At 34.6% G+C, this 13214-nt stretch overlaps 1 protein-coding gene across 4 annotated transcripts in view; it reads right to left on the reverse strand.

Moving 5' to 3' along the window:
* The window catches only part of Su(dx) (WW domain containing E3 ubiquitin protein ligase suppressor of deltex), a 436167-nt gene that overhangs the window by 17342 nt on the left and 405611 nt on the right, over positions 1 to 13214 (reverse strand). For all 4 annotated transcript variants that reach the window (XM_090407874.1, XM_090407872.1, XM_090407873.1 and 1 more), the window contains one exon: positions 12809 to 13010. In XM_090407874.1, coding sequence (XP_090264000.1) covers positions 12809 to 13010 — 202 coding nt within the window. The remainder of the gene's footprint in view (positions 1 to 12808; positions 13011 to 13214) is intronic.

Genomic DNA, 13214 nt, shown 5'->3' on the forward strand with positions numbered 1-13214 from the left:
TTATGAAAAGTGATACAGATCACTCTTCATTAATACAGAGACAGAACAGATTTATACTGGTATTTGTGGATAGCTCATCAAGGTTTTTATAGTAGCTTTCCAACATGATTATAACTTGGGTTATAATCATGTTGCCAATACCACAGCATGGCATTTTATTATAGGAATTATTTGTTGAAATGTCTGCTCAGAAATACTTTTATCACTCAAGGACCTAATTATTATTATTATTTGAGTCCAGGGAGTCCAAAGACTCATCAAGGGAGGGCATCTACTCTACAACTCTGCTTCCAGTACTCACAATCCACCAACTGACCGCAACTATACCAACGCCATCTGCTGCTGACCAGCACCACTAGTCAGTTAATGGATTGCATGTAAGAAACTTTACAGGTAAACTGAGGAATGAGTTGACATCAGCATATAGGCTGCAATGCAAATGCCTAAGCAAGTCAATAAAAGTTTATCAACTGTTGCTCATAAAAAAAAAATAAAAGGAATGGGACTTGTTACCATGTGCCCTATCTCCATACCATTCAGAAGTCTATTTCAGTATCAAAGACATAATTTTCCCAATTCTGGAAAGATTTTTCTTTGATACTTAAATAAACTTATTAAACTGTTTGAGATTCTGGACTGAGGATATTTGATGAGATAATATATTTCTATTATAAAGCCATATCTCAACCCTCTCACAAAAAAGGAGTTAGCTTAGATAACTCATCTTGGGAAGTTATTAAATCATACAACGGATCATCATCTGAAAGGAGAAGAGTGGCAATCATTAAATTTCAAAACAAAAAGCATTTTAATTTATATGATTTAGTTTTTCTAACTGCCAGTCTTAAATAAGAAAGGAATGAAAACTGGATGCAATAACATCAACTCCATGTAGAATAGTGAAAAGAATATTAGCTGTGAATTTTAAGATAGTAAATATTAAACATTGAGATAGAATAATAATCACTTATACCAAGAGAATAAATCAGTATAATTTGAAAATAACATGATAATACAGGAGTAAATTTGAAAAAAAAAAAAAAAAAAATTCTACAACTTAAAGGAATATTAGGATTAGATTTGTAAATGAATAAGGTGAATTTATAGGAAAAACACAATGTACAACACCATCCTGACAGGAATAGAGATAGAAGGGTATGATCCATTTTGTGGAGATAGAAAGGATAAAAAGGAGGTGGAGTGTTACTGATGATAGAAAAAGAATTATGTCCATACAAGGTACAGATGCAAGGGTAAAATAGTGGTAGTAGTTTTGAGGTAGTAGGGTGCGAGATAGAGGTGAGTAAAATGAAATACTTCATTGGATGTTGCTATAGACCTGGTAATGTGAAGGGAAGTGGCCAGGAAATGTATAAGGAAATTAACCAAGCAAATGCAAAAAGGGTGATCATTATGGGTGATTTTAATTATGACAATATAGACTGGGATGATGAGATAGCAACTGGAAGTAAAGAAAATGAGTTTCTTGAGTTTTTGAGGGACAACTATCTCAGGCAGTATGTAACAGAGGGCACTCATTTATAACACCATCAGAGCATGTTATTATAAATGAGGTGCCTATCTCCCTCCAGTTGGTCAGAGTGACCATAAAGTGATCACCTGGGTAATTGCCAATCATGAGGAACTATACGACTGGTGATTATGACAAGCTCAGGAGACAGCTTGCAGCTGTAGCACGCAATGTATAAATGTATTCCAAAAGTCAGAAGGTTAAATAAGGTAGGTGTGAAATGAATGAATGAAGAGATTAAGCATGCAATACAAAGAAAAAAGGCATTACAGTGGTAACATAAGAGGAGTGGTAATAATCAATTCCATAAGGAACACAAAGAAGAACAGGCAAGGAGGGTGCTTGGTTGGCAGGGGTAGCAAAAGTTCAGTATGAGCAGTTGTTAGTGAATGAAGCAAAAATAAATAAATAAATAAAAAAATCCTAGGGAGTTCTTTTGTTATATAGCCAGTTTTTTTTTTTTTTTAAATCCAATTATGGTATTATGGCACTGATTGGAGAAAATGGTATAAGGACAACTGTTGAGGATATAGTTGAGATATTTAATGAGCAGTTCATAAAGGTCTTTTGTCCTTGTGAATGAGACATCATGGAGAATTTGAAAGCACTGGGTGATGAGGAGGAGAAAAAGGTATATAGGTATGTGAGCAAGAGGTATATAGGGAACTGAGCAAACTTGATGTTAATAAGGCTGTGGGACTTGATAATATATCACCATATATTTTGAAGGAATGTACCAGGGGGTTGGCATCTGAGTCTTGTGCAGGATCAAGTTCCAAAGGAGTGGAAGGAAGGAGATTGTACTGCTTCATAAAGGAGTTGACAGAACTCAAAAATCAAATTATAGCCCAATCTGTGTGTCAAGGTGTTTGATTAAACACCTGACACACAGATTAAAGTATTGGAGAGGCTGGTGAGAATCAGGATGATCCAGAACTGGGTCGACAACAATGGTATTATCTTTGAAATAAGAGATCTTGGTCTGATGGTGGATAAGGATCTAAAATTTAGAGGACATATTGCCAAAACTATCTGGACAACACATAAACTTCTGGCAATGAAGTTTGTGTGTGGAGGACTCTGATTAGCAGAAAGAAGAAGATTCTGGTTCCATCATATAAGCCTCTAATTAGGCCACATATAGACTACTGTGAACAGATTTTGTCAACTGGTATTAAAAAGGATGAAGAGATGGAGAGGGTTCAAAGGTGAATGATTAAAATAATTTTTGATCTCTGGAATGATGAATATGAAGAGAGGATGAGACAATGCAATTTGTGGATCTAGTGGACAGGAAGAAGAGGGGTTATATGATTGAGACATACAAGTTGGTAAGGGGTTGTTCTAGGATTAACCATTAAAGAGGTTTTCCATAAACTAATTTAACATAAGCCAAAATAATTACTCACCATTTCAATCTTTATATCAAGGTCATCATCTAGTGTATACACTAGATGATGGTATGCTAAAGATGATTGTATGCTAAAGATGACTTTAGATGGTATGCTAAAGTCACAATAATTTGGTCAACCATTAAAACTACTGGTCTGACCTCTGGTGAAAAGCTTACTACATCAAAGCTAGAGTCCTGTTATTATTATTAACTATATGGTTACAAATCATTAAGAGAGCAACATGCTCTCGCATAAACTAAACAGTATATATGGTGGCCAAGAAGAGCCGAAATTACTGCTAGAGTCCTAAAGAAGGGTTTGCTAGAAAACTTAAATAAAGAAGTTGAAGAACTTAAATGGGTTGGATGTGTGCCATCCAAATTCTTGAGATTTTTAGTAAAAATACCATCAATTAAGTTCTTCATAAAACTTCATCAAAAATGCATATATAGATTACAGTGAAACCATATCTATCCCATTATCAGATAAAATAAATACAATTCTACACCATTACAATCTTCATGCTACTTTTAAACCACCTATAAAATTAAAAAACATATTCAACTCCTCTAAAGATCCTCTTCCCCATTGGTCCACCCTGGAGTATACCATATCCATTGTACTTGTAACTTACCTTATATTGGTAAAGCTTTTCCTATCCATAAAAAAGAACACAAACGACATACTAAATTTAACAATTTTGGTGAAGCAGGTCTCTAAGATCATGCTGTTAATACCCTACTCCAAATTATTTGGAAAAATACCCATTCCTTACATCATGCAAAAACCTTGTATGAATTCAAATTTAAAGAAGCCTGTGAAATGAAATTTCGATTGTGAAAATTAGAGGATATGTGGAAGAATATTGAATATGGAGCGAGAGCATGTAGTAAATGTTTCAAACATGAGTGCCATTTAGGTGAAGAGAATGGAGCAAATATTAGTACAGTGGACAGTATCAACGATAGGATGGAAAATGTCAGAATTAATAGAAAACATGCAGAGGAGGAAATATGGGAGAAAATGGACATAAATAAGAAATAGCATGCTTCAATGTTATCCCTCAGAGGAAAAAGCATGAAATTGAAAAGTTGCAGAAACAGCAAGACATTAGCAGGGCTGAGATGAAAAAAAAGGAAGTGGCCTGAAGTAATAATAAAGACTGAGCAAACAAATGAGAAAAACTAGGAGAAAATTATGTACAGAGACTCAATGATCAGGATATGTGCACAAGTGTAACAAAATCGTGCTTCCCTTGTGCACAAATATTGATGCATTAATCATGTCATCTGGATGCAAAAAGGTAAGACGAAAGACCTAATTGTCTTGGTTGGCACAAATGATCTGAGAGTAGAAGCAAAACTGAAGATCAAGAAGGCAAAGATTGTAAGTCTCCTGCCAAGCTATGATAGAGGTGAACTCAGGAGGAGGAGGGCATGGAAGCAAATGAATCAATATGTAGGTTGTGCAAAAGAAATGATGTAGGATTTGTTGATCTGTGGTCAGGTGTTTGACAGAAAGAAGGATTTATATAATGCTGATGGACTGCATCTAAATGGTTTTTTCCTAAGATAAAGGCTTATTTGTTCTTTTGTTATCTCGTTTCTTTTGATATTTGTGTATTTTAGTCTTTTCATAGTTTATGTATAATCCTACTTTTTGCTATTACTACAATATCATCAGCATGTCGTAAATAATTTATTTTTTTTATCATTAATAGTAATCCCTTTGTCACTCGATCTAATTCACTCAGGGCACATTCTAATACTGAAGTGAATAATTTGGGTAAAAAAGCCTTTAACTGAATTGAAGGCTTTTTTATAATCTATAAAACCTAGGTACAATGGTAAGTTGAATTCTGTGCATTTTTCTCTTAGCTGATTTATGTCTACAGATGGTGCTAAACCCTTTTCTGAATTCAGTTTGTTCATTAGGCTGAGATTCATCCAATAATCTTGTGATTCTGCTTGTAGATCCTTTTGCAATTGTATGTACACTTTATGATGGTGATTACATTTAGATTTTCCTGTATATTATCAATTTGTAGATTCTGTTTTCATTCATGTTATTTCTTTTGTTGTATAATTTTTTTTTTTTTTTTTTTTTGCAATTTCTTCTTGGTATAATTTTTGATGGCCACTAATGTATCATTATTTATCTTTACATATTTCGTTTTATTCTGTTTCATCCCACAATTTTTTCATTCTATTGTTTCTTTCCTTCTAACTATTCTGTGACCACTTCCTATGCCTATTTGATTAATGACTGAAACATCTTTAAATATTCTTACACGAGGTGATAAAATATAATGTTTCACTTTTTGTTTGTCGATTTGGACTTCATTTTTGAATTAGTCTTTTCTTTTAAATGTCTTCGTAGTATTCAAGAGGTTCATCATCATAAAGTTTACATCATATTTTCTTTTTCATTTCATTCTCTTATGCCATTTTTATCTATACACTTTTCAAGCTCATTTTTATTTTTTCCTAGTTGCATATTAAAGTCTTCTAACACTGTTGTGTAGACTGTAGGATCATGCTGTATTATATTAGACACTGTTATAGAATTATTCTGCTTCTTCATCTTCATAGCTGCTGGCTGGTGCATATATTTGTATTAATTTAATGGTTTTCTGTTCTGATGGGGATAATGCACTGCATTATGATATATGCTGTCCGATCTGATATTCCAGCATATTTAATAACCTTGTTTGCTATTCTTTTGTTTATGAGAAAACCTACTCCTCTCTGCTTGACATTCTAGTCCTTTCCAGTAAAGTACATTCCTGATTTTAGTGTTATGAATTCTTCTGATTTTCTTTCAATTTCACTTAATTATATTATATCCAATTTTATTTTGAATATTTCATATTCCAGTTCTTCTATCTTTTCATCATCCGCTAATGTTCTTATGTTGTTAGAACTTTCTTACCAAGTAAGCAAGCTTTAGTCAGCTGACTTCATTCCGTTGGGTAGCAGACACTGGGGAAGCTTCTCCTCTAGAGTATCATCATACCTGGTCAGACTGCTGATTTACAACTTAAATACAGACTATGTATCACTCTACATAATGTCCCATTTATACCATGTAGTGTTTTGAACAGCTTTTCTCCTGGTAGTTTGTCATATGCCCTTTCCAGAACAAAAACACTTAAACACAGAACCCTGTTATATTCCTGATTTTTCAACTATTTTTCGTAATGTGAAAATCTGATCATGACAACTTCTATTTGGTCTGAACCAAGCTCCAAATTTCTCTAAATTAAAGATACCAAAAAATTATATACTTGGTTTAATCCTTTATCCAACTGTAAGCCAACAAAGTTTGCACCTGAAGTATTTTCAGGACTGGGACAACTCATGGTAAAGGTGGTATGACTTCACATCACTTGCCTTAGTATCCTATAATGCAAAGCATATCTCCTTGCAGACATGTATAATGCTATGCATTATGGGAAGGGTCACTACCCAGACCAGTTTCAACCTGTACTGAGGTCTCTTCGGTGAGAGCCAGACCCAAAGATGATACAAAGATTGAAGTAATATTTTCATATACGAATTGCCAAAAGGTGTCACACCTTATTATTAAATTACTAAGGCAAGTGATGTGAGGTCATACCACCTTTACCATGAGTAAAGTAGAGCCCCAATCCTGAAAATACTTCAGGTGCAAACTTTGTTTGCTTACACTTGGATAAAGGATTAAACCAAGTATATAATTTCTTGGTATCTTTAATTTATAGTATAACGAAGTGAAAAAACTCCAAGTTTCTCTTTCACAATTTTCATTGGCTTCTTCTCAAATATGTATCCTGGATCGATCTTACCCGGAACTCTTGGTAGAGAAATTCCTCTTAAATGTCACATTGTTTTATCCCTCCCCCCCTTTTTTTTTATAGATGGGAACTACAGGGTGTCCCAAAATTCACGCAAGATTTAAATTTAGCGCCATTTGTGCGGTAAAGTGTTGCCAACGAGAAAAAAAAGACAGCGTGACAGCTGACAGTTCAGAGTTATTAAAAATGGAGCACTACACGAAAGAACAATGCATTTTCATTGTTGAGCAAGATTTTAAAAATAATGAAGGTTTGGCAGCTACAGTTCGCAATTTTCGTACAAAATATGATCGGAATAGTGATTTAACTTCATCAACTGTGAAAAGATTAATTAAAAAATTCAAGGAAACTGGATCAATTATTGATCTTATTACACTCTGGCTGTCCTTCAACAGGTCGTTCAACAGAAAACATCGAACCAGTTCGTCAGAGTGTTGCTGAGAGTCCAGGAACATCAATTCGGCATCGTGGTCTTTAATTGGGCATTTCGAGAAGCTCTCTACAGCGTATTCTCATGAAAGATTTGCATCTTTATGCTTACAAAGTTCAACTGACTCAAGAACTGAAGCCTACTGACCACACACACACACACAGCGAAGAGAGTTCGTTGAATGGATTATGGAACAACAAGAAGTGGATGCTTAATTTTCGAACAAAATCATCTTCAGCGATGAGGCTCATTTTCATCTTGATGGCTTCGTTAATCGACAAAATTGTCGCATTTGGGGTTCAGAAAATCCACGAGTGATTGTTGAGAAACAAATGCATCCACAACGTGTCATAGTTTGGTGCGGATTTTGGGCTGGAGGCATCATCGGTCCATTCTTCTTCAAAAATGCGGCTGGTAAGGCAATAACAGTTAATGGTGCTCGCTATCGCAACATGATAATCCAGTTTTTTGTGCTTAAATTGCAAGTTATGGATGTGGACGACGTGGTTTCAACAAGACGGTGCCACATGCCATACACCCCGAGAAACAATTCAATTACTGCATGAGTCATTTCCTGGTCGTGTAATTTCCCGTTTTGGTGATCAGAATTGGCCACCCAGATCATGTGACTTAACGGCGTTGGAGTTTTTTCTTTGGGGTTTTTTGAAGTCTAAGGTTTATGCCAACAAGCCCATGACCACCCACGCCTTGAAGGAGGAAATTGAGTGCTGTATCAACGAAATTCAGCCACATTTATGCAAAACGGTCATGGAAAATATCGAAAAAAGAGTGCGTATGTGCCAGTAAAGCCGTGGAGACCATTTATCCGATATGCTATTCCATGCATAACCCTATACTGTATACTTTATGAATCAATAAGAAATTACAATTTTTAATTAAAAACCTGTGTTTTCTATCAAAATTACTTCTTGCGTGAATTTTGGGACACCCTGTATAAGAGCTGTACTCCAATCTTCTAAAATTCAACCTTCTGGCCAGGACCTCTGAATTATGCAGTGTAGTCACTGAAAAACACTTATACATCAATATTTATACATTTCTGGTGAAATACCATTTACTCCAGCAGAGTTTCCATACTTCATGTATTAATATGCACTTCTGTTTGCATTAATCTTGAATATTTTCTACTACTCCGCTGTCACTGCTTGTTTCATTGAGCTGTGTTATAATGGAATTACTCCAGACATTAAGGATATCTTTATCTTACATTTTCGTGACACTTTTTTTTTTCTTTGATTCCTTGTCTGGTCATTCTTTCATTTCTAAGCTTTTTCAATAGCCACCAGAACATTTGGCCATCTTCCTGATATTTATCTTCAGTATTCTTACCAGTCTTCTTATGACTTTTGTTTAGCTACTCTTATGCATAACTTAACTCTCTTACTTTTTTTGTATTCTTTTGCTCATGTTTTCTTCTTTTTTCAAGATTGCATCATGTTCTTATTTTTCTCTCCCACCACCCTAGCTGAATCAATGCTTTCTTCAGAGTTTGCCAATGAGACTCCAAAGATTGGTTATTGTTTTCTGTTTCATTATTTCTTCAATAACATTTGTATTGTTGAGTCTACAGTTTACTGTAAAAGCTGATCAACTTCAATTCTTTTTAAAACTTTCTTACATATTGTTTTCAATGTGATATTTATTTTTATCCTACTTAAAACAAAATGATGATCATCTCATATTTTGAATCTCCTGTATACTCTTATATCCTGAACCAGCATGATAACATGGTATGAACAATAACATGGTCATTGAGGCTTTTATTTCTTGTGTCTTCTATCCATACAAACTTATGCACATCTTTATGCTGAAACATGATGTTAGTAATGACTAGTCTATATTCTGAACAAGTGAAATACGACTTACCATTATCATTAGCCTTGCCTGTTTCTCTAGGTTTTCCCCAAACTTTTCTATTTGCTGAAGAAATTAATTTCCTATGTGCTATTTGGGTTGCCAACACGTACCAGTGTTTTCATTTTTTATGTCAGCTGCATTGACTAATTGACTCAAAAAATTCCTCCTTTCTCAGCAGACCCTCCTATGAGGTCATAGCAGGAAAAAGTTTCATTTTTTTTACTTCCCACTTTTGAAGTTAGTCCACATAAATCTACTTGCACTGCCTCCCAATCAAGAAATTTATTTTTATGTTTGGTGTTGAATGCTTTACTCCTTCCTTTGCATTATTATTATTGAATAAATATAACATATTATTTAAATATAAGGAGCTAATAAGCTTCATTTCGGCAATGAAAACATTACTTAAATTAAGGGGATATTAAATCCCACATAGTTTTAAAACCGAATAAGAAACTCAAAGATTGGAATCAGAGAGTTTCATGCCGAATATAGTAAACTATAAAGTATCGGCGACACTAGCGTTAGCAAAGGCAAGTGATCCTAGTACATAGTACAATACCGGGCAACTCGTTGCAAAGGTGGGGGAAGTTCAGATCGCTATTCTTAGGTATTTTTCATAATGTAAAAACACATTTCCTAGGAAATGTATGCTGTTATTACATTATGGAGGGAGGTCACTACCCAGACCGGTTTCAGCCTTTTTTGAGGCTTCATCAGTGAGTAGCTAGACCTAATAATACCAAAGTGTATAGCGAAAAGAACTTATATACACTGCGAACGAGTTATCCAAACAGGTGCAACCATTAAGTTACTTAAATATAAAGAGCTAATAAGCTTCATTTCGGCAATGAAAACATTACTTAAATTAAGGGGATATTAAATCCCACATAGTTTTAAAACCGAATAAGAAACTCAAAGATTGGAATCAGAGAGTTTCTTGCCGAATATAGTAAACTATAAAGTATTATATTTAAGTAACTTAATGGTTGCACCTGTTTGGATAATTCGTTCGCAGAGTATATAAGTTCCTTTCGCTATACACTTTGGTATTATTAGGTCTAGCTACTCACTGATGAAGCCTCAAAAAAGGCTGAAACCGGTCTGGGTAGTGACCTCCCTCCATAATGTAATAACAGCATACATTTCCTAGGAAATGTGTTTTTACATTATGGAAAATACCTAAGAATAGCGATCTGAACTTCCCCCACCTTTGCAACGAGTTGCCCGGTATTGTACTACGTACTAGGATCACTTGCATTTGCTAACGCTAGTATCGCCGATACTTAATAGTTTACTATATTCGGCAAGAAACTCTCTGATTCCAATCTTTGAGTTTCTTATTCGGTTTTAAAATTATGTGGGATTTAATATCCTCTTAATTTAAGTAATTTCATTGCCGAAATGAAGCTTATTAGCTCTTTATATTTAAGTAACTTAATGGTTGCACCTGTTTGGATAATTCGTTCGCAGAGTATATAAGTTCTTTTCGCTATACACTTTGGTATTATTAGGTCTAGCTACTCACTGATGAAGCCTCAAAAAAGGCTGAAACCGGTCTGGGTAGTGACCTCCCTCCATAATGTAATAACAGCATACATTTCCTAGGAAATGTGTTTTTACATTATGGAAAATACCTAAGAATAGCGATCTGAACTTCCCCCACCTTTGCAACGAGTTGCCCGGTATTGTACTACGTACTAGGATCACTTGCCTTTGCTAACGCTAGTGTCGCCGATACTTTATAGTTTACTATTTTCGGCAAGAAACTCTCTGATTCCAATCTTTGAGTTTCTTATTCGGTTTTAAACTATGTGGGATTTAATATCCCCTTAATTTAAGTAATATAACATATTATATTTATTATTTAGTAGGATCTTACCTATTTTAGTCTTCTTTGTGTCAGTAACTCCAGTTGTGACCATATGGTATTTTCCCAGTTCTTCTGTAAGTTCAGTTTCCTTTCCAATGATACTTCTTACATTACTGGCATCCATCTTCAATTCTTCTGACGTGTTTGTTCCAGTAATTGGCTTTTCACTGTTTGCTGATGAAAACAGAATTGGTATTGTTTAACTGAGGCTATACCTCAGCTGGCATAAAATCTCATCATGGTGTACCATCATTAATTTCTGGTTGAGCCCACTAATGGGATGCTTCATATGAAGGTGAACTAGATCAGAAACCCAGTCAGTTCTTTGCATTTCCAAATGCTGTATGGAGATCTCCTCCAAGTTTTCTGGCTTGATCCTTAAGTATTGCCTAACTGGAAAGTATAATATGAAATATAACTAGAAAGTATGAGGGGGAGGTCTGGAAAATTCTGATAAACACCTAGAACAAAAATTGTATTAAAGAAACTGATATAACCACAACAAAGAATATACTAGTAGCAGTTATGAAGGTAACTTATGTTCTTTCTTGTGGTTGCTTTAATATCATTTTTGTTCTAGGTGTTATAGCTTTCCAGATTCCCCCCCTGACACACCTCATATATGTGAAATATAATTTAAATGTACTATTTTTTATTTTCATTTACTGCAACATAACTCGGTTAATACAAATCAATGATAGTGGATATATGCAGATTAGATACTGAACAATATTCAGCATCATAATGGTAAATAGCTATATTATTTTTAGATGAAAATGGTATATGCATATGTGTGTTTTAGTAGTATATATAATTGTGAATTAAAAGCTGTGTGTGTGTTTGTGTGTGCCATGGACTGACAACACAGTGCTATGAGTGGTTTAAGTGTTGATGGATGAGTCAGTCAATGATCAAGGTGATGTTGGTTGTGTTTTTTTGTGATTGGAAAGGCATTGTCCATTATGAATTTGTACCACATCTTCAGATGGTAAACAAAGAGTTGCACTGGGAATTTTTGCACATTTGAGGGCTGCTGTGCACAGGGAGAGGCCTGAATTGTGGAAAAATCAGACGGATGTTACACCATGACAATGCATCAATCGACAATCACAAAACATCAGACATCCATTGTGCCCCATCCACTCTATTCTCCAGACTTTTTACTGTTTCCCACTTTGAAAAGGATGTCATTTCCAGACTATAGAGGAGATTCAGGAAAATGCAATAAGAAAACTGCACAGAAAGTGCATTCTAGGAAGCATTCCAACAATGGAAGAAACATTGGGAATGATCAAAGTAATCCCCAGCAGAGGAGACTGCTTTGAAGGGGATAGTGCTTAAAATGTTCTAAAATGAGCAATAAAGTCTTTATAGCAAAAGTTTGGTCTTTTTTTGAACATGCCTTGTATTTGTCAGTCTGTTTGACTGAATGGATGATATATCTGCTCTACAACCAACAGATGGCAGCATTAGAATCCCACTGTGGTTGTTTTGTGAATATCATTAAGTGGGAGCTGAATTTCATTACCCTGCTTACTGGAGGCCAGGAGTGAAAGTTCAACATTTGATTTCTAGAGCAGGGTTTCTGGAGTACTAATGCACTATAGGTTTACAACCCTTCACAGTTGAATTCACATAATATATATATATATTATATATGAAAAGTTTTTCTGCTGGTTAGAAAGTATATTATATTTGACAAGAAATTATGTTCTTGTTTTAATTCTTTGCCCAAGTGTAAACAAATATGTAAGCATATACTTTCACACAAACTTTGTTTGCTTATATGCTAAGGTAAAGGATTAAAACAAGAATATAATTCCTTGTCAATATACACACACACACATAAAAGGTTAAAAATACTCACCCATAAGCTCAGCAAAACCTCCAACTGGAACTCGGCATGTACCAGTAACAAATTGTAACAACCTTGCTCTTTTTTCATTATCCATTTCTCGAACAAACTGCCAGAACCAAATTATCTGTTTGTTATTACGTGTATAATGGCGATAGATGGTGTTACGCTGCCAATCTTCAATATCTATCTCTTGCATGCCACATAACATTAGCTATATTATTAAAAATGTAAGATTATTGTTGTTAATATGCCTATGATTAACCTGTAATATAAGCATTTATCTGTTCAATCAGGATATTACAATTTCTTTAAAATGCATGAATGAATAAATTAAAAATGAAGATTTCTGAAAGGAATATTATTTTATTATTAAGCCAAACATATCTGTATTGCTCAAATCAAGTATGTATAAAAA

Source organism: Typopeltis vanoorti, chromosome 18, assembly GCF_054136105.1.
Source record: "Typopeltis vanoorti isolate ZY-2024b chromosome 18, IOZ_Tvanoo_1.0, whole genome shotgun sequence".
In the NCBI taxonomy this organism is placed as follows: Eukaryota; Metazoa; Arthropoda; class Arachnida; order Uropygi; family Thelyphonidae; genus Typopeltis; species Typopeltis vanoorti.